This window comes from Heptranchias perlo, chromosome 5, assembly GCF_035084215.1.
Source record: "Heptranchias perlo isolate sHepPer1 chromosome 5, sHepPer1.hap1, whole genome shotgun sequence".
In the NCBI taxonomy this organism is placed as follows: Eukaryota; Metazoa; Chordata; class Chondrichthyes; order Hexanchiformes; family Hexanchidae; genus Heptranchias; species Heptranchias perlo.
The window spans coordinates 73,305,848-73,327,575 of NC_090329.1; the positions used below are offsets into that span (position 1 = coordinate 73,305,848).

At 39.6% G+C, this 21,728-nt stretch overlaps 1 protein-coding gene across 2 annotated transcripts in view; it reads right to left on the bottom strand.

The window, feature by feature from the left end:
• Nucleotides 1-510: 510 nt before the first annotated feature.
• The window catches only part of hsf2 (heat shock transcription factor 2), a 33,475-nt gene continuing 12,257 nt past the window's right edge, over nt 511-21,728 (bottom strand). For both annotated transcript variants that reach the window (XM_067984653.1, XM_067984654.1), the window contains exons 5-12: nt 21,653-21,728; nt 19,655-19,716; nt 17,371-17,452; nt 17,150-17,280; nt 15,043-15,297; nt 10,239-10,344; nt 2,462-2,531; nt 511-1,580 (exon numbers count right to left, since the gene is read on the bottom strand). In XM_067984653.1, the coding sequence (XP_067840754.1) occupies nt 1,291-1,580; nt 2,462-2,531; nt 10,239-10,344; nt 15,043-15,297; nt 17,150-17,280; nt 17,371-17,452; nt 19,655-19,716; nt 21,653-21,728 (1,072 nt within the window). In that variant the 3' untranslated portion in view covers nt 511-1,290. The remainder of the gene's footprint in view (nt 1,581-2,461; nt 2,532-10,238; nt 10,345-15,042; nt 15,298-17,149; nt 17,281-17,370; nt 17,453-19,654; nt 19,717-21,652) is intronic.

Sequence of the window (21,728 nt, forward strand, 5' to 3'; positions counted from 1 at the left end):
TTTAGGGTATGTTGCATCTCTAAAGCATTGAAGTCCAAAACTCATAACTAATCAAGTACAACCATTTTAAAATTATACTCTCCTGTGGCATTGCTAACAGGTATTTTAAGCCTATGGTTCTGTTGCAGGAATACATCACATACCTAGTGCTTAAAGACACTGGCCACATGTGCTTTTATTATAAATTTACCTATTACTTTGTCCTAAAAACCTTATTCCCAGTTTATATTATATGTTGTACTCAGTGGATGTAACTTTGTCTTTCCTCTTACAGTCCTTTTGTTCCCCATTATTTGCATGATTAAAAAGGTGTGCTTTTTAAAGTTTTCCTCCAGTGCACAGGATGGATGCATGGTTCTTGCTGTTGGAATAGCACTGCCCACAAAGATTTTTGTGCAAGTGAGGAGACTGGACCAAGGGTGCAGTTGACATGGTCCAACCTTGGTGAACTGCCAAGAGACACTCTAGGAAGAGTTGTCATTAACAAAGTTAACAGCAGGACACAAGGGCCAAAATAATCACATTTTACTATGAATAAAAACAGTGAGCTCTTTCATACAGAGGTATGACTGGTATAGACAAGCCAAAATAAAATCTCATTGCAGCACCCTGACCATGGGACAACTTAAAAGGGAATGTCATACTTTACACTTTTTCAGCAATCTATACCTATTCTAATATCCTTCTTACCCCATTAAAAATAAACTATAGACACCAATTATCTTAAAGAAATGTATAGAATCTCTTTGTTTGTAGAGGGAGAAGTAGTACTTCTACATTTTAAAAATGATTGCTAAGATGTTCATGAATCCGGTTACATCAGCTATAATAGATTTCAATGAATATTGCCCAAGCCTCATCTAAAACAGGGGGTAGTACACACAATTCTGTCATGGAATGTAGCGTAGAGGTTTTAATTGTCCCAAGCTAGTTCTGGGGCAAATATGACATTTTGCACAATACATGAGTTGCAAGGTACTGATTTTGATTTCATACTGATGCCAGCAACAAAACAAAAAAAAAATCAATACCTTATAATGTCAGAGCAATAGTACAAAAGGTCACTTGACAAACTTAAGTAAATCTGCATTTCTGATGGAATTTTTAGAATACAGGGAACAAATAACTTTGCATATATTAGCAAAAAAATTGAATGCAACATATTTACAACAGGAATCATAATACAATACACAAACCAATCTTACAATATAAATTAAATGTTTCAAGTTTTAAGTTAACCATCAGCTAGATGTACATGGATGTACAGATAAGAACCTTTTAACTTATTGGCTAACTGTCCAGTAAAGAATTTTCACCATCTAGAGTATTTGAAGGAGCCAATTCACACAAGTAAAACAGTGTTTCTTCTCTTGCTTCTTCTTCTGTGAGAGGTTCTAATTTAAAAAGTTGACTTGTTTTTTTTTTCTCATTTTCCCCTTCTAGCTCATTTCTCTGTAGATGATTGTCTTCATATGTACACTGAAGGCCTGAAGTAGTGTGTTCCTTTTCCAATATAGTTGATGCACTTCCATCCAAGAAAGTTAGTACAGGGTACATATTATATTGCATCAGTTGCTTACCTACAAACAAGGTAAATGAAGTTTTTTTTAAAAAAAAGGAGAGGAAGGACAGAAAACAAGAGACAGCAATCTTTCAGCACAGAACTTTTGTATAAAGTACCAAGTGATATATTAAACTAGAGTGTAAAAGAAAAATTCAAACTTTTTTTTAAATGAACAGGCACAAGTGCTGCCAATACTAGAAGAAACCCCAAGGTTGTCTCAAGATGATGCATTCTGTCAGAGAAGAAGTGTACCCATTCAAGATGGCTGTGCATGGTATAATGCTCTTAAAAGTACTGCACAGTGCTCCTAGGACTATTTTGATTAGGACCAATAGGGTGACACTAGGTATTCATTGCCACCATGACAAAGACAAGTGCCTCCCTCAAGGAGGGTACTGCTAAAGAAAAAGAACAAGTTGCATTTATATAAATACGACACTAATCTTTGATTACTGGAAAAGAGTTCTAACATAAGGGTGGATGAAAAAGTTGGTCTTGGAATCTGAGAGGGGGGTCCAGATGCAAGGCAAGGGAGGTTAAAAAAGCCACATCCTACTTTTCCAATCTTTTCATGGATCTTGGAGGCTGGAGGTCTTCTGGTAGCTGGCCTTTTAGGCATGAAGCTGGTTCTATATACCAGCCAGTTTCTAGGTTAAATGCCCTGCTGGGGATGGGACTGTGGCTAGAGTACAAAAAGGCCACACTAATGACCTGACCCACTAAGTTCAGCATATTTAGTTAGGACAAGTGTGGTGTAGTTCAGGCATGCTATGTCTGTCTAGCACCCAGGTGAAGTAGAAGAGGAGGAACAAGAAAATTCACCACTAATCTCATCACAATTGCTCCCAGTTGCACTCTTATGGCAGTTAATATACAACAAATCCTATAACCACCAACCAGTATCAGAAGACTTGCTTTCATCCTCTTTAGATTCTGTTCCATTATGGTTTTCTTTAGCTCCTGATACCTGGCATTAGAAAAATAAATTCACACATGAACACATTAAATTTAAATGATGGCATCACTGTGTGAACTACATGTGGTGCCGATATGTTCAGCGGGTTTTAGAAGTGCACAGCTTATCTCACTCACCACCTTTCCAGTTACATTTCATTCTATCCAGGAGAGGGACTTAAATTTGTATTTAACGTTTAAAATGTGACCCTAATGCTACTAGAATTAATATTGTCCCCGTGGATGTCAGTTTGCTCTATAACAGGCCCATTCTTTTAGGATCATTGTTACTGAAGGTGAAAATAAATTTCAGCACTGCTTTCTTGACTTAACTTCATTATTTTACTAAACCATATAATACAAAGGACATTCAGATGGTAGTCAATATGCAGTACTATATCATCAAATAATAAAGTAGGGCAAAGATAAATAATGCTTACAGATGCTTCCATGTAAAATATAGGGTAACAAGAAATCAGGATGCTATTCTATAAAATAGACATCGGTTACACAAGTTGGAGAGGAGATTACAACAACTTGCATTTATATAGTGCCTTTAACATAGTAACACATCCCAAACCACTTCATAGGATTGTTATCAAACAAAATTTGACACCAAACCACATAAGGAAATATTAGAACAGGTGGCCAAAAGCTTGGTCAAAGAGGTAGGTGTTAAGGAGCGTCTTAAAGGAGGAGAGAGAGGTGGAGAGGTTTAGGAAGGGAATTCCAGCGCTTAGGGCCAAGGCATCTGAAGGCACGGGCACCAATAGTGAAGCGATTAAAATCGGGGATGCGCAAGAGGCTAGAAATGGAGGACCCTAACCCTAATGCAAAGATGTCGAAGGATTGTTGGGATGGAGGAAGTTACAGAGATAGGGGCGAGGCCAAGGAGGGATTTGAATACAAGGGTGAGAATTTTAATATCGCGGCATTGTCGGACCAGGACCAAATGTAGGTCAGCGATGGGGTGATGGGAGAATGGGATTTGGTGCGAGTTGGGATACGGGCAGCAGAGTTTTGGATAAGCTTAAGTTTATGGAGGGTGCAAGGTGGGAGGCCGGTCAGGAGAGCATTGAAATTGTTGAGTCTAGAGAATAAAAATCAGATTCCAGGATATTTCCTTTGGAAATGGGTTTCCACAACCCAAGCATCACACACACACACTGCTACAACTAGCTTTGTAAGAACATAAGAAATAGGAGCAGGAGTAGGTCATACGACCACTCGAGCCATTCAATAAGATCATGGCTGATCTTCTACCCCTATATCCCATGATTCCCTTAGTGTCCAAATGTCCATCGATCTCAGTCTTGAATATACTCAACAACGATTCACAACCCCCCAAGTGAAGAAATTTTTCCTCATCTTGGTCCTAAATGGCCAACCCCTTAACTTGAGACTATGACCCCTAATTCTAGACTCTCCAGCCAGGGGAAACTGCCCCTCAGAATCTTATACATTTCAATTAGATCACCTCTCATCTAAACTCCAGAGAATATAGGCCCATTTTACTCAATCTCTCCTCACAGGTCAACCCTCTCATCCCAGGAATCAATTTAGTGAACCTTCGTTCCACCTCCTCTAAGGACAAGTATATCCTTCCTTAGGTAAGGAGACCAAAACTGTACACAGTACTCTGGATGTGGTCTCACCAAAGCCCTATATAAAATTGCAGCAAGACCTTCTTATTCTTGTACGCCAACCCCCTTACCATAAAGGCTAACATACCATTTGCCTTCCTAATTGCTTGCTGTATCTGCATGTTAAGTTTCTGTGATTTGAGTACAAGGACACCCAAATCCCTCTGACTACTAACATTTCTTAGTCTCTTACCTTTTAAAAAATCTTCTGCTTTTCTATTCTTGCTCCAAAGTGGATAATTTCACATTTCCCTGCATTATTCTCCATCTGCCACCTTCTCGCCCACTAACTTAACCTGTCTATATCCCTTTGCGTCCTCCTCACAGCTTACTTTCCACATAGCTTTGTATCATCAGCAAACGCAAGTGAGAACAAAACACTACAGGCTATATTTTCCAATATGCTGGTGGCAGGCGAGATTCCTTGCTGCTGCAATGTACTCGGAAAATTAACTCCTGAATGATTTGATTTAGCTAAACAATATGGTATTCTAGTAAATTATACGAGAAACCAATTGATATTAAATAGGAACGCAAGTAGCATGAATACTTGCCCATCTATAAGTACAAAAGCACAATTTGTCAAGAAGAATGCAGTCACTTTGATTGTACCTTTTATAACTGGCAAGGTTTCCAACAAAAAATATGCAGGGGCCAATTTTTTTTTAATGTAACAGGCCTTCCTTAGTCACTTTCCACAAACCAAATTCTACATCTTTTAAAAAAAATCATATGCTCTACGAAAATCCAGATTAGAAACAAATTTAATTCTATAATTGGTTTACTTAACATTACTGAACAAGGGAAAGCAAGAAATAATCTTAAAATATATTTCCAAGAATGAGGACAGCATGGTATTTTAAGAAACCAGTTAGTTCCCAATTTCAGCCAAAGGTACCAAGTAAGGAAATCAGAAGAGGCAAAGTCACTCTCATCTACTTCCTTAAAGGTGTTTTCAGAGTAGCACTGTTACAACCTGGAAATGGATGTCATCCTCGTTTGTGAATGGCGTATGCTACAGGGAGAAAGTATCTTTTAAAATGGTTCATACATTTCTCCCTCCCCAAAAAAGGAAACTGCTATATTCCGTAACACCAATAATAACAACAGTGTGAAGAGTTATTTAATACCAGCTGGATTTTAGTAACTTCCAAGTCATCAGTGAATACTTTTAACTTCAGCTTTTAAAAAAATATTACATATTAAGGTATTCTTGGGTGGTTGTCTGTGCTGTGTTGTTTACACTGGATCAAAAACTTTTTTTCTTCATCAAGAAGAGATGTGCTATAACTAAATTTTAATCTACGAGTCTGGTAGGAGGGCCATTCGTATCGGGAATGTGTTTGACATATAAAATATCAATTTCAATTCTTCCACAAGAAGTAACTGAGGAATCCATTCGTGGGTAGGTAATTAGAGCCCCACCTAAAGCCTGTAGGGCTTCATATGTCCTTTCTGGGGAAGATGAGGCCTTAAGGGAGTTGCAAGTTCTCCCACATGGTCGTCGACTGATAACCATATAAGCAAAGCCAACAAAAATATTTGGCGAGCAGATAGGTCCACCTCAAGGCCCAGGATTGCAGCCAGCTGGACTTCAAGATGGGACATATGATAAATGTTAGACTCAAGTATGTACTGAACCTCTGCCACGTTATTGGCAGAGGTTCAGTACATATGAAAAAACAAGGTCCTTTTTGAAAGAGAGAATTCTCCTACCTCATCCAACTAATTGAAATAATCATCCTTCCCTTCATGGAAAAGGGGTAACTCTATGAGGTCCTCCTCAACAAAACCAGTCTCTGGTCCTTTGGTGGGTACAATCCCTAATGCATTAAAGAATCTTCATCATCAGCTGACATTAACTTTGAAATGAGATGACAAAGAACACTGGCTGAAGCAGCCCTGCCCACCCAGTGTTGAAGATAACTAGACCATGGCTTGAATTTGTTGTGCGAGGAGTACCATCAAAGACAATGCAGGAGATACACGCAGTGTCTGGACACCAGTATAGTTTCTAGAATGTCCATATCCAAAAAGTAACAACATCCTAAGAATAAGATGTCAATTACCAAGTTTGATAGCAGGATCACATAAAACATCACACGCTGCTGGGAAAAAAATTATCTACTCCAGGCCTTTTCCAATATTGATATGAAAGTAGATGCTATAAACACAGGCCAAAGATTGTTCACCCTCTAATTTTTCCCTCCCACACAGACAAGTACATTGAGTTCATCTAACAGATCAGAAACTCTGTAGCATAGGGGCGATTATGAGCTCTCATCATATCACTCTGTACTCCAATGTCTTAGGCACTGTACTTGATATCCTAATCATACAAGTGGACTGTACACAATTTGGCACGTATTCCCTTAATTGCATCTATTCTTTTGGATACGTTCCATAATGTTGGAATAGCAAAATTACCATCAACTGCCACATTTCTAAATTTTAACAATGGCACAGCACACAGCCTAAACATCACTGTTGTATCCAGATAAGTGCTGACTAATTGTCAGAGGAGCATTTGATCCATTATTGGACAAGCCTTGGATGTACGTACTAGGCACAACAGTAGTACTGTAAATGTTACATATGCATTACCCGCTTTAGAGAAAAAAAAACCTTAGGGAACTTACAACAGTACTGCAGGAATCTAATTCCAGTGTACTCATCTGTGCTAGTGTACCTGTGGAGTTGAACAACTGAAAAAGTCAGATACTAAACTATTTGAATTAACTGAGAAACAAAATTCTTAGTGCTTATGTAAAATGGGAAATGAATAAAAAATTAAGTGTTCCACATCTGAAACAATAACCGCAACACATTACATAAAATCACAATGCAGTCAATTCCACTTAAATATGTGATTAATGATTTAATAAACCAACGCAAGTGTTTTCTCTACACCCACCATTTTCATTTATCTTAATTAAATGGAGATTTGCCCAGAGTACACATTACAGCAGGTCTATGGCCAAATGTTTCATTTCTCAAAAAATGCTATTGTTTGTATAAAACTAGAAGAGAAAAAAAACTATAATGCTGGTAGGGAGGTGCTTACCTCCATTTAGAAAGAAAGAACTTGCATTTATATAATGTCTTTCATGACCTCAGGATGCCCCAAAGTGCTTTACAGCCAATGAAATATTTTTCAAGTGTAGTCACTGTAACGTAGGAAAGGCAGCAGCCAATTTGAGCACAGCAAGGTCCCATAAATAGCAATAAGACGATGACCAAATAATCTGTTTTAGTGATGTTGTTTGAGGAATAAACATTGGCCGGGACACCGGGGAAACTCTTCTGCTCTTATTCGAATAGTGCCATGGGATCTTTTACGTCCACGTGAGAGGGTAGACTGGGCCTTGGTTTCATGTCTCATCTGAAAGACAGCACCTGACAGTGCAGCACTCCCTCAGTATTGCAATGAAGTGTCAACCTAGATTTTGTGTAAGTTGGACTTGAACCTGAACCCATAACCTTCTGATCAAAGACAAGAGTACTACCAACTGAGCCACAGCTGACAACACTCCCCTGCATTTTAGTAACATCCTGCATTTCTATTTTGCAGGAAGGAGCTAAGAGAAAAATATTTTCAAAATGCAACTGAATTCTTTTTCTTTCTCTTTTGTTAAATCTATAAACAGGTGTAACAGTATTTATTTTATTTTACTTTTTTTGCGCACATGTTTGTCCCAATAAGGACAGCTTTGTAAGTGATCTTTTCCTGAAAGTTGATCCATTGTTCCCAGTCAGCAGAGTCATTCAAACACCCAGAATTTGGAAAAAAAATCAAAACAACATTCTGGCTGATTATAGGAACACAACAAATTGACACTCTTCAAGTCTGATTACTTTAATCTATATTTGTAGGACCATTGAAAACACTGTTAATGAGAACAATTTGGTAATGAGAAGTCCAGCATGAGGAGTAATGAATGTAGCCTTTAGATGCAAACTGGCACTATGGTTCTGAAGCATTATCTGACACAGCAGTCAGAGAGCACGTGCAAAATAGACTATCAGGACAACATTTTTATATATGCACTAAGCTTGTGGCTTCCCAAGAACCAATTAAGTTAAGCTTTACTCCTACAGTGTAGGAATAATACTGTAATGAGGAATATAGGCTGAACAGGGCTTTGCTCAGAGCAGACCTTTAATATAATGTCCCATTCTGGTAATGGTCATTGACACAAAAACCCTGCAAAGGGCCACAAAACTGATCCCTAGCATCTGAGGACCAAGTTATGGAGGGAAGATTGAAGAAATTTCAGTTTTTCATCCTTGAGAAGAGACGAAGAGGTAATCTTAAATATAAAAGAACATTACTTCAAACTAAACTGTGACAACTGGACAAACAAGTTTCATATTTAGGACTGATGTCAGGTAGCTGTTCTTCACACAGAGTGATCAACATGTGGAATTGAGTTCCAGATAGAGTAGTGGAGGCGAAAACCCTGGAATTATTAAACAACTGAGTGCAGGACAAGGGCCGGGGAGAAAGAAATTTGTAGGGTCTTTCTGGATGGGTGGGCTAGAATGAGAAATATAACTTTCCTCATCTGCATCTATCTTGTGAATATTCAATGGAAATTAGATAGCAAAGGGAAGTTTTGAAAAGGCACCTGGAGGTGACAGACCCATCTCTGTAAATATGTATGGAATGTGGCAAAGCAATTTCTAAAACTCATACAGAATGCTGGAATATATAGCCAGAACATACTGTACAAGTATCTAGAGGTTTTGGTAAAGGCTCACAAAACAACTGCAAATTTAAGTTCTGGTCAAATCACAAAAAAACATACAGAAAAGCAAAAAGACTGATCCAAAGTTAAGGGGATAGATTGGAGAAGCTCAAGCTATACAATCTTAAAAGTACCTCACTAAGGTATATATAAAGTATTAGTGTAGAGAGGGTGAACACAGAATATTATTTCAAAGCAAACTAGAAGAATAGGGAGAGGGGACATTAATTTAAAATTAGTGACAAACTAATAACAGTTTAGGAAAAACTTCTTTATTCAAACCTGTGATAATAGTTTCCAACAATTTTTCAGGCAGGGCAGTAAAAACAAAAGGCATGAGAAAGGTTCAAAATTCAACTGGATGCTACAGTAGTAGAATTAGGGAATCAGAGCTGTGAATATTGGGATATATGAACATTTAACCTGTTGGGTCTTCCAGTGTTGTCTTTATTTCTCCAACTGCTGGCCCATCACAATTGTGCCATGAAAGTGAATGAGCCTCCAATGACATCATGCATAAGAGTTTATCATAAGCATGTGATCCAGCAAAAACTGAGTTTGGTATAGCATGTGTAGGTTGCACAGAAGCTACAACTCATCTTATAAACTCGAACGGCTTGATGCATGCCACTAATAATCATGCATGTCATCCTATGTCACTCTTCTTTCTTGGTCCCAGATGAACTGCATTCCTCTGGCCCAACCCCACCCCACAGCTAATGGGCAAGCCCACTGTGCCATCCAGTCCCTTTGCTTACTGATTAATTCAGGTAAAGCAGTCGCTCAGATGTGTAACACTTCTCAGAAGCTTGTCTTAAAAGGCATTTGCTTTAAGTTAGTTTTAGGACAGAGGAAGGAAAAATAGTTTTGGAAAGTCACTAAATGTGGGAAGAATTGGATTTCTGAGTAAGATCCAATAAGCAACAAGAAAACAAAGTGACCCACTGTAAGAAGTTAGCAAATAAGTTTGATATGAAACTGGTTATCAGCACAGCAATGGTTTTATGAAACAAGATTACAGTGCCTTATCAGCATATGATATGGCAAATTCCATTCTTCCTCGTAGCATGTTTCTGGATTTTAAGTGAAGCACATCAGCTTCTAAATACACACCACTGGGCAATGTGACAGCACATTTGAACAAGAGCCAAAAAGACTGAGTTAAATGCCATAAACATAATTCAACAACATACTATTACATATGCAATCATCTAATGTGCAGTTTTAGCTCATGTATCTTATAGCAACTTCAACTACAAAAGGTGAGAATCCAATTTGGATTTGGACTTTCAAATAAATCAAAGACCTAACTATATGATGGGTACTTACATCTGATAGAACATCTGGATCCACGTTGAACTGCTTTCCCGATAACGTAGCTTGAAAATCTTCTAAACTACAGTCAATACTATCCAAATAGTCCATCAGTTCTATCCTGCAAGACCAGAGATTGTTTAATACTAATTAATAAGTTAATCTGGTACTGATTGAAGTTCCTGGCAGTTTTCAAGCAAGGACTGAATCACCGGCTATATGATGTAAACTGCAGCCAGAATCACTGTCACACCGTACTATTTAATTAAAGACAAGAAAAAAATAGTATGGGTTTATACATGCATGCATCATCTATAGAAAAACTACACTCATGAAGCAATTTAGAGTCAGTTATGTGCAGGTCAGCATCAAGTAATTCACGATGCTGATCTACCTATGTCAATACAAAGGAAGAATGTGTCAAAATGCAAGAAGACATTAATAAGCTTGCAAAATGGGCATGTAATTGGCAAATTAATTTCAATGTAGATAAGTGTGAGGTGGTATATTTTGGTAGGAAGGGAGGCCACATACTGCTTGGATAATAAGTCTAAAAGGGGTAAAGGAGCAAAGGGATCTCAGGGTACAGATACACAAATCAGTTAAAAGTAGCGTCGCAGGTTAATAGGGCCATAAAAAAGGCAAACCAAGCACTGGGGTTCATTTCTAGAGGGATAGCATTGAAATTATGCTAAACTTGTATAGAACCTTGGTTAGACCACACTTGGAGTACTGTGCAGTTCTCGTCTCCACATTATAGAAGGTGCAAAAAAGATTCACAAGCATGATACCAAAACTGAGAGGATATACCTATCAGGAAAGGCTGAACAGGCTGGGCCTCTTTTCTCTAGAAAAGAGAAGGCCGAGGGGTGACCTGATAGAGGTCTTTAAAATAATGAAAGGGTAGATTTAGAGAAAATGTTAACACTTGTGGTGGAGTCCAAAGCTAGAGGTCACTAATAAGTCCAATAGGGAATTCAGCAGAAATTTCTTTACCCAAAGAGTGGCAAGAATGTGGAATGCGCTACCACAGGGAGTAGTTGAGGCAAATAGCATAGATACATTTAAAGGGAAGCTAGATAAGCACATGAGGGAGAAAGGAATAGAAGGGTATGCTGATAGGGTTATTTAAAGTAGGGAGAGAAGAGGTTTGTGTGGTGCATAAATGCCGGCATAGACCAGTTGGGCTGAATGGCCTGTTTCTGTGGGGTAGACTTGATGCAAATTCAAATGGACTTTAGGATTTTACATTAAGATGAATTACACAATAATAAAATGAACCCTCAAGTGGTCATTTGTACATTGATCTTAACATGAACATAGAATCATAGAAAGGTTACAGCACGGAAGGAGGCCGTTCGGCCCATCGCGTCTGCGCCAGCTCTATGCAAGCGTAATCCAGCTAGTCCCACTCCCCCACCCTTTCTCCGTAGCCCTGCAATTTTTTTCCTTTCAAGTACTTATCCAGTTCCCTTTTGAAGGCCATGATTGAATATGCCTCCACCATCCCCTCGGGCAGTGCATCCCAGATCCTAACCATTCGCTGTGTAAAAAGGTTTTTCCTCATGTCACCTTTGGTTCTTTTATCAATCACCATAAATCTATGTCCTCTGGTCCTTGACTCTCCCACCAATGGGAACAGTTTCTCTCTAACTACTCTGTCTAGACCCTTCATGATTCTGAATACTTCTATTAAATCTCCTTGCAACCATCTCTGTTCCAAGGAGAACAACCCCAGCTTCTCCAGACTATCCATGTAACCAAAGTCTCTCATCCCTGGAATTATTCTAGTAAATCTCTTCTGCACCCTTTCTAAGGCCTTCACATCTTTCCTGAAGTGCTGTGTCCAGAACTGGACACAATGCTCCAGTGCTGTGGCCGAACCAGTGTTTTATAAAAGTTCATCATGACTTCCATACTTCTGTATTCTGCCTCTATTTATTAAGCCCAGGATCCCATATGCTTTTTAACTACTTTCTCAAACTGCCATGCCACCTTCAACGATTTGTGCACATATACCTCCAGATCGCTCTGCTCCTGTACCCCTTTTAGAGTTGTGCCCTCTAGTTTATATTGCCTCTCCTCGTTCTTACTACCGAAATGTATCACTTCGCATTTTTCTGCGTTAAATTTCATCTGCCACGTGTCCCCCCATGCCACCAGCCTGTCTATATCCTCTTGAAGTCTACCACTATCCTCCTCATTGTTTACTACCCTTCCAAGTTTTGTGTCATATGCAAATTTTGACATTGTGCCCTGTACACCCAAGTCCAAGTCATTAATATATATCAAGAAAAGCAGTGGTCTCAGTACCAACTCCTGGGGAACACCACTGTACACCTCCTCCAGTCCGAAAAACAACTGTTCACCACTACTCTCTGTTTCCTGTTCCTTATCCAATTCTGTATCCATGTTGCTACTGCCCCCTTTATTCCATGGGCCACAGTCTTGATAAGATGAACGTGCAGCACTTTATCAAATGTCTTTTGAAAGTCCATATACACCACATCAACTGCATTGCCCTCATCGACCCTCTCTGTTACCTCATCAAAAAACTCTATCAGGTTAGTTAAACAAGATTTGCCTTTAACAAATCCGTGCTGGCTTTCCCTAATCAATTTACCCTTGCCCAAGTGACGTAATTCTGTCCCGGATTATCGTTTCTAAAAGTTTCCCCACCACTGAGGTTAAACTGACTGGCCTATACTTGCTGGGTATATCCTTACACCCTTTTTTGAACAAGGGGTAACATTTGCAATTCTCCAGTCCTCTGGCACCACCCCCATATCTACGGACGTTTGGAAGATTATGGCCAGTACCTCCGCGATTTCCACCCTTACTTCCCTCAGTAATCTAGGATGCATCCCATCCGGACCAGGTGACTTATCTACTTTAAGTACAGCTATCCTTTCAAGTGCCTCTTCTTTATCAATTTTTAGCCCATCCAGTATCTCAACTATATCTTCCTTTACTGAGACTGTGGTAAAGGCAGATGCAAAGTACTCATTTAATACCTCAGCCATCCCCTCTGCCTCCATGAGTAGATCTCCTTTATGGTCTCTAATCGGCCCTACCCCTCCTCTTGCTACCCGTTTACTGTTTACATGCCTGTAGAAGACTTTTGGATTCCCTTTTATGTTGGCCGCCAGTCCATTCTCATACTCTCTCTTTGCCCCTCTTATTTCCTTTTTCACTTCCCCTCTGAACTTTCTATATTCTGCCTGGTTCTCACTTGTGCTATCAACCTGACATCTGTCATACGCCCCTTTTTTCCGTTTCATCTTACTCACTATCTCTTTTGTCATCCAGGGAGCTCCGGCTTTAGTTGCCCTACTTTTGTGCCTTGTTGGAATATGCCTAGAGTGTACCCGAACCATATCCTCAGTTACAGTTTTGCCTGTCAATCTTTGATTCCAATTTACCCAGGCCAGATCTGTTCTTATCCCTTTGAAATTGGCCCTCGTCCAATAGAGTATTTTTCCTTTAAAGTGGTCCGTGTCCTTTTCCATAGCTATTCTAAACCTTATGATACTATGATTGCTGCTCCCTAAATGCTCTCCCACTGACACTTGCTGCACCTAGCCCACCTCATTCCCTAGAACCAAGTCCAGCGATGCCTCTTTCCTCGTTGGGCCGGAAACGTACTGGTTAAGAAAGTTATCCTGAACACATTTCAAAAATTCCTCCCCCTCTGTGCCCCTTATATTATTATTGTTATCCCAATCTATATTAGGATAGTTGAAGTCCCCAGTTATCACTACTCTATAGCTTTAGCAGCTCTCTAATTTTCCTGCAAATTTGCTTCTCTATATCCTTCCCACTACTTGGTTTTTTTTTTATTCGTTCACGGGATGTGGGCGTCGCTGGCGAGGCCAGCATTTATTGCCCATCCCTAATTGCCCTCGAGAAGGTGGTGGTGAGCCGCCTTCTTGAACCGCTGCAGTCCTATAGAATACACCCAGTAGTGAAACGGCACCTCTCTTATTTCTTAACTCTAACCAAATAGATTTTGTTCTTGACCCCTGCAGGACATCCTCTCTCTCCAGTACTGCAATATTCTCCTTAATCAATACTGCCACCCACCCCCCCCCTCCTTTCTTTCCTTTCCTATCTTTCCTGAACACCTTGTATCCAGGAATATTTAATACCAATCCTGTCCTTTTTTGAGCTAGGTCTCCGTTATCGCCATGACATCATATTCCCATGTGGCTATTTACGCCCGCAGCTTACCAACCCTGTTTAACACGTTTCGTGCGTTTACACACATGCACTGCAAACCAGTCTTAGACTTTCTTATACTCTCTTAGCCTGATCCCTCCTAATACTGTACTATTACTTGCTTTAGTGTTGTATTTCTGCCCCGATCCTTTGTGTCCCTTGTTTCTCCTTTCCATTGCTACATCCTGGTGCCCATCCCCTGCCAAATTAGTTTAAACCCCCCACTACAGCACTAGCGAACCTCCCTGCGAGGACATTGGCCCAGCTCTGTACTGGGTCCCAACTCCATACTTTTAGACTTCATCCAGAGTCCCAAATATGATAGTGTATGCTGGTTCTACAATACTACAACGCACAGGAAGAACAAACTTGCATTTACATACCAACTTAGGATGTCTCAAAGCACTTTACAACTAGTGGATTAATGCAATCACTTAAGCAGGCAAATACAACAGCCAATGTGCACATAGCAAGTTCTTATATATAGTAAATGAATGAATGACTGGGTAATTTCTTTTCAATGATGTTGGTTGGCCAGTATACCAGGAGAACTCATAATATATCAAAATGACACATCACAACATTCCTCATATTTACTCACTTGCCAAGAAGGTTTATATTCTGTGAAATAACTGCACTCTCATTCAAAATGGAGTCCATCATGGAGATAGGGTCTTCAGAACTGATTGATGATTCAGTATTTGTTGTTTCAACATTGTCGTTCATCATAGTGTTCATAACATGGTCAGTGCTGCATACATCCATTATTTCAGGTGATGAAAGTTGTTCCCGGTTTTTAGCATTAGCATCCTCTTCACACAAAGAATTGTCCTGTTCTTCGACTCTGGACAGATCACTAAAAATACACAAAATATTGAATTTAACAGATGATACAGGAACTCAGAACATTTCTTTAAGCTGTGTATTTTTCTTACAGACGGCATGAAAAAATATATACTAAAACTATGAACAAAATAGGAAAATTTTAAATTAATAGCAAATCTCTTCTTCCATGAATAGAGCTATAGGACAGTATCCATAATCTTACAAGAACTCAATTTTTAAACAACGGGGAACTAATCCAATAATGACAATTAATCAATTTAAATGCCAATTAGTGAATCTCCCATAATGCTGTTGTTCCCAGTGGTTCTTGGGTTCTGTTGAACCTTTCTGTACGTTGTTGTATCCCACATACCATTACTAGCACCACTGAGTTTCCCCCATTTGAATTTTTGTAAGAGGATCACTGAAGGGAATTTCAGCAGTACAAGGGATGCTCTGTGCCCACTGCAGACCAACATCAACACATCTCACTAATGCATGCAGTGGCACCTAATTACCAAAGAAAATTGGAATAGCAGTACTGCACAGAATTGTCAGCCTAGATTGTGCTCAATCCTAGAGTGGATCTTGAATTTGCGACCTTCAGACTTGTGTCTGGTGAAGGCATGAACCCACAGCCTTCTGATTCAGAGACAAAAGTGCTACCAACCAAGCCATGCTAACACTTTGATTACATTAAGCTGGTAATCAATCATCAACTCTACAAAAGACCTATTGGGCTGGATTTTCCTCTGAGCAGCGAAATGGCACCAACTGTTCGTTAGACTTGCACTTGCCCATAGACTTTCCATGAGCTTTTGCATGGCAAGTTACTCTAAGTTATAGATCCATTCAGCGCGGCGCCCTCTACAGGGTATCTGGGACCTGTGTGAACAGGGCAAGCAACTGTGTGTCTCCTTAACCAATCAGATTGAAGAATCGTTAATAACAGCAGTCAGAATCAGAAAGTGTAAGTTAGAATAGTGAATTCAATGGCAAATCAGGTACATTAAGCAAAATAAAGAGGGAAAGAAATATTGAATTGAGAGAGATAAAAGAGACAAAGAAAAAGTAAGAAAAACATTTTTAATGTAATTTTTAAAAAAATGCCTAACAATAACTAAAAGCTGATGGAAATGAGACTCCATACTTGTAAAGATTAATTTTCAGGGCCAGAGAGGTTGTCTGACAGTAATTAAGACTAACCACACCATTAAAAGAGTGCTTACACTGGAATGGACAAGCCCTAACTTTTTCTGGTGAGTTTAGTCCATATCTACATCGTCAGTGCAGGAACTTCATGCTGTTCAATTTATTTGAACAGTGAGTCAGCTGGCGAGATGCTGTTTTCGCGCAGCTTTTGGAGGAGCAGGGTATCTTGGGCAGCAACTTACCGATTTCTGCGTTTAACTGTGCCATGTGCGGATCGCTGGAAGTTACTGTTCGATTTGCACATAAATAACCGTGAGTGCTGTTAGCCTCACCATTATTTTTGCAGCAAAATGTGGCCCCATTATTGATAAAAATACAGCTGGATCATAGGAGACAGATCCACTTATAGGACTTGTTCTGAATCCACAGACAAGTTCATTGCATAAAATCCCAAAATAATAGATATAAGTAATTATTAGGAACTGAACATTACAAAGGTAGTCTATTGAAAACAAGAACACCTCAACGTACTACAGTTAGACAATGGTACAAAGTAATCGGAGAATGGGATACCAATAGCAGCTGTTTTTCCGTAAGGCAATATTCTACTAACAAAATTGTAGTACGATGACATTTCCAATTCAGAACTTATTTCTATAACTGTGGAGTGCTGTAATTTGGCAATTAAAGTACACAAGACTTGTCAAACCAATTAGGAATTGAATTCATACTCATTAACAGCAAATGTAGATACTTCATCCTCTTCAGTTTTTTCTGTTGGTGTGTCTGTGATGTCACAAATAACAATGTCATCTAAGGTTCTGACACACTGCTTCACACCATTGGGTCCATGCACAGGTACCTATGAAGAAAAAAAATATTTTTAAAATTAGTTCCAAGTTCACATCATCTTAAAAAAAAGAATTAAAACTATGAAAAGGTTCATATTTACATGGGTTGTATCATCTGGCTCTTTTACTATGTGATGAAAATATTTTGGCTTAGAAGGTCCAGTGGTATTAATCATTATTGGCCTAGGAACAAAGAAAACAAAGTTAAGTTTGCATAACCCCTTACAGATGAACTGAGACAGCACATGCACTTCTCTGCAGTCCTATCTGAAACAGTCAAAATGAGTTAAGTGACTCTTGCTTCCTAATATATTAATTAACATGCATATGGGAGAAAACACAAACTGCAAGGAAAGGTGCTGGACTGACAGTCTACAATGACCATTATCCAGTGAATATATTATATTCTAATGATAGAGGATGCTGTTATTCTATCACTTTAAATCAATGTGAAGGTCCATGAGACACCAAAGTTGCAATATAACTTAGGGTCATCTGACTCCCTAGCATTGTACAACAAACACTGAGAGTACCACTAATAGATCGTTTCACATGTAATTTAACTACAGCCTGATACATACCATATTTTAATGGAGCCGTGATAACCCATTAGACCTCCTAGGGACTGTATAAATTTGCTTATGATCCTAATTTATCAGAAAGTATATATCCACCAAATTTCTTGTAACAATTTCCATGTAAACATTCAAACATGCAAGCTCTCACCTAGCCCAGTAAAACCCAAAGCATCGTGCAGCCAACAGTGTAACTCAGGTCTGCTGGCTGTCCATCACAATTTACAGATTCCAGCCTGAGGTGGCAATCTGTAGTACAATGGCAGCCTAAGACACCACCATGCAAATCTAGTTAATGTTTAGAAAATAAACACTAAATCTACAATCAGAACTGGGATTGCATGATAAATTCATGGTATTGCATGGTATTCAAAATCCAGATTAAAATTGCTGGTTGTGGATAATTGCACGGTGTGAGGTCTGTGTACTTTTTAGTCTAGGATTTTAAACATTCATTCTGTCTATTATTTTGCAAGGCAATTCATTAACAGGATTAAGCAGCATTTAATAGATGTTTCTAAAAACATTGCTTGAATTTTTAATCTGTTCTAAATAGAATCAGTGTCAGGTTTTTTTAAAATCAGCAGAGCTTACAAAGCACTTTTAAAGATGAAATTTGTGATGTTAAGTTTCCATCTTATTAAACTGCTTTGGCATTTGTTTTACTAAAGCAATACACAAGAAAAAAAAACTAAACTCCATTTATAGATGTGTGTGTTTTATACATACATTTTAAAATGGCGGTCGAAACCAAGCTCCAATATCTGAGACGACTGATTTTGATGCCAAGTAATAATAAAATTGTTGATAAACTCATAATTATGAGTTTAACAAATATTTACTCCAGAACAAACTGCAATATGTGCAAGTGAATAACCTCAGTTTTAGAAGGCAGAACACAACCTAAGAATTGGGAAATTGCAAGATATTATACAGTGCTGTGATTGGTGAGCATTTAATAATGCAATTATTTTGGGTTGTTTAAAATGTGACTACATCTTCAATTGACTTGAAGAGCTGCAGATTAAGGTTTAACTTTGAAACTTAGTTGTGAACACATTTTCATAATCTAATGGACTAGATGCAGGGAGGATGTTCCCAATGGCTGGGGAATCCAGAACCAGGGGTCACAGTCTCAGGATATGGGATAGGGCATTTAGGACCGAGATGAGGAGAAATTTCTTCACTCAGAGGGTGGTGAACCTGTGGAATTCTCTACCACAGAAGGCAGTGGAGGCCAAGTCATTAGATGTATTCAAGGAGATAGATATATTTCTTAATGCTAAAGGGATCAAGGGATATGGGGAAAAAGCGGGAACAAGGTACTGAGTTAGATGATCAGCCATGATCATTCTGAATGGCGGAGCAGGCCCGAAGGGCCGAATATCCTACTCTTGCGCCTATTTTCTATATATTGTGGTACTTTCAGGAAATTAACCAACCTTGAACAAAGCCACAATGTACCAAATAATGTACAGAATGCTTGCTGTACAAGTACTTTCTACTTTGTTGAGGGAAATGAAATAAAGCCATTAACATTATTAACCTCAGGAATTTGACTGACAAGCAACCAAATATTTAATAAATCCAGATCATGAGTTAAAAGTTAACATTCTTATGACTACTATTTGCAATATAAAAAGCTCTACTTTCATCAAAGGCCACAAAACTTCTAAAATTATATTTACCAATTAAATAAGTACATCGATTATGCAGAAAGTTAGAATGTTTCCAAACTACTGGGACCCAATAGCAAAGACAGTGACACCCTAACATTGACATTAAACATTCACAAAATAGATGTACATACCTTTTCCGCTTCAAAGTAACAATTTGGTTATTCTGCACCAAACTAACGATAAACTTAATAATCTGAAAAACAGGAAGTATAACCATTTATAAACAAAAACCCAAATTAAGTCTGAAATTAAGTCAACTATCTTTGTCCTAACAGAAAGTCATACAACAGGACAAACAAGCAACCAGAACCATACTGACAATGACAGTAAAAAATTAACATATTTTACTAAAGATTATTCCACTTTTTGTGTTCAGTACCTAGCAGATCACAATGATGCCAGTTAATGCTGAACAAGGGACGTTAACAGATCTCTTAAAAATACAAGACACCCACCCCCCCCCCCGCCCCAGACAATAACTTGTTCCAAGGCGCTTCACAGGAGCGTAATCAGACAAAAATTGACACGAAGCCAAAGTAGAAGTGACTAAAAGCTTAGTCAAAAAAGGTCGGTTTTAAGAAGGGTCTTAAAGGAGGAGAAAATGCTTCGGGCCTAGATGGCTGAAGGCACAGTTGCCAGGTGCAAATGGAGTGGGGGGGTGGGGGGTGTGCGTAAGAGGCCGGAGTTGGAGAAATTGAAAAGTTCTCGGAGGGTTATGGGGCTGGAGAAGGTTTCAGAGATTTGAAAATTTTAAATTTGAGGCGTTGGTGGACCAGGAGCCAACATAGGTCAGCACGCACAGGGACGGAGGGCAAGCGGAACTTGGTGCAGATTAGGATGCAGGCAGCAGAGTTTTGGATGAGCTTAAGTTCATGGAGGGTGAAAGGTGAGAGGCCGGCCAGGTGAGCATTGGAATAGTTGAGTCAGGCGGTAACAAAAACATAGATGAGGGTTTCAGCAGAAGATGTGCTCAGGCAGGGACAGAGATTAGTGATGTTACAGCGGAAGAAGTAGGTGGCCTTTGTGATAGAGGATATGAGGTTGAAAGCTCAGCTCAGGGTCAAATAGAATGCCGAGGTTGAACAGTCTGGTTTAGACTGAATCAGTGGCCAGGAAGAGGGATGGAATCGGTGGAGAGGGAATGGACTTCGTGGTGGGGCCGAAGACAGTGGCTTCAGTCTTCCCAGTGTTTAACTGGAGGAAATTGCGGCCCATCCAGGACTAGATATCGGACAAACTGGCTGTGGAAGGGTCAAGAGATGGTGGTGAGGTACAGCTGGGTGTCGCCAGCGTACACGTAGAACCTGATGTCACGTCTTTGGATGACATTACCGAAGGACAGCATGTAAATGCGCAATGGGAGGGGGCCAAGGAAAGATCCACGGGGTACTCCAAAGGAAATGACATGGAGGCAGGAAAAAGATTCTCTGACTACGATAGTATGGGTAAGAGTCGAACCAGGCGAGGGCAGTCCCACTTAGATGGATGCTGTATCACAGGAACAATTGGAGTGAAGGAGAACGCAACTGATTTTCTGGGAACTAAACAGAGGCAAGCAAGTGGTTAAGTAAGCCAGTAGGAGCAGAAGTATCATGATGAGTGGGGGGCAAAAGTGAGAGAGTTGGGATTTTGAGAGTGAGATTGAAAGGGAGCAGAGGGTGGCGGAAGAAAAAAAACTTTTTTTTGTGGCAGATGGGGAGAGTAGCGGAATTGGAGGAGAGTCGTGTGATGTGTATGGTAAGTGAGACGAGAAGCAGCCACAGATAACTGAGTCAGAAATAGAGATGAAACTGGGAGCTGGCACAGGTTGGAGGCTGAATCAACTAGAACAACGGAAATGAGAAGCGCGCGCGTGTGAGTGAGTGAGTGAGTGAGTGAGTGAGTGAGTGAGTGAGTGAGTGAGTGAGTGAGTGAGTGAGTGAGTGAGTGAGTGAGTGAGTGAGTGAGTGAGTGAGTGAGTGAGTGAGTGAGAGAGTGAGTGAGAGAGAGAGTGAGTGAGAGAGTGAGTGAGAGAGTGAGAGAGTGAGTGAGGGAGCGCTGACTGCACATGACGTGAATTTTTCAAGGAAGTTTTTCTCCAATCAGATGTCCAAATTGTAATTAAAAGTTGAGCAAATGAAAAATCTTACCTGTCGGATTACTTGCTGTTGCTGTGCGTGTTTCTGTCTAAGATCTGCAATCTCTCTCCATAGTGCTTCATTCTCC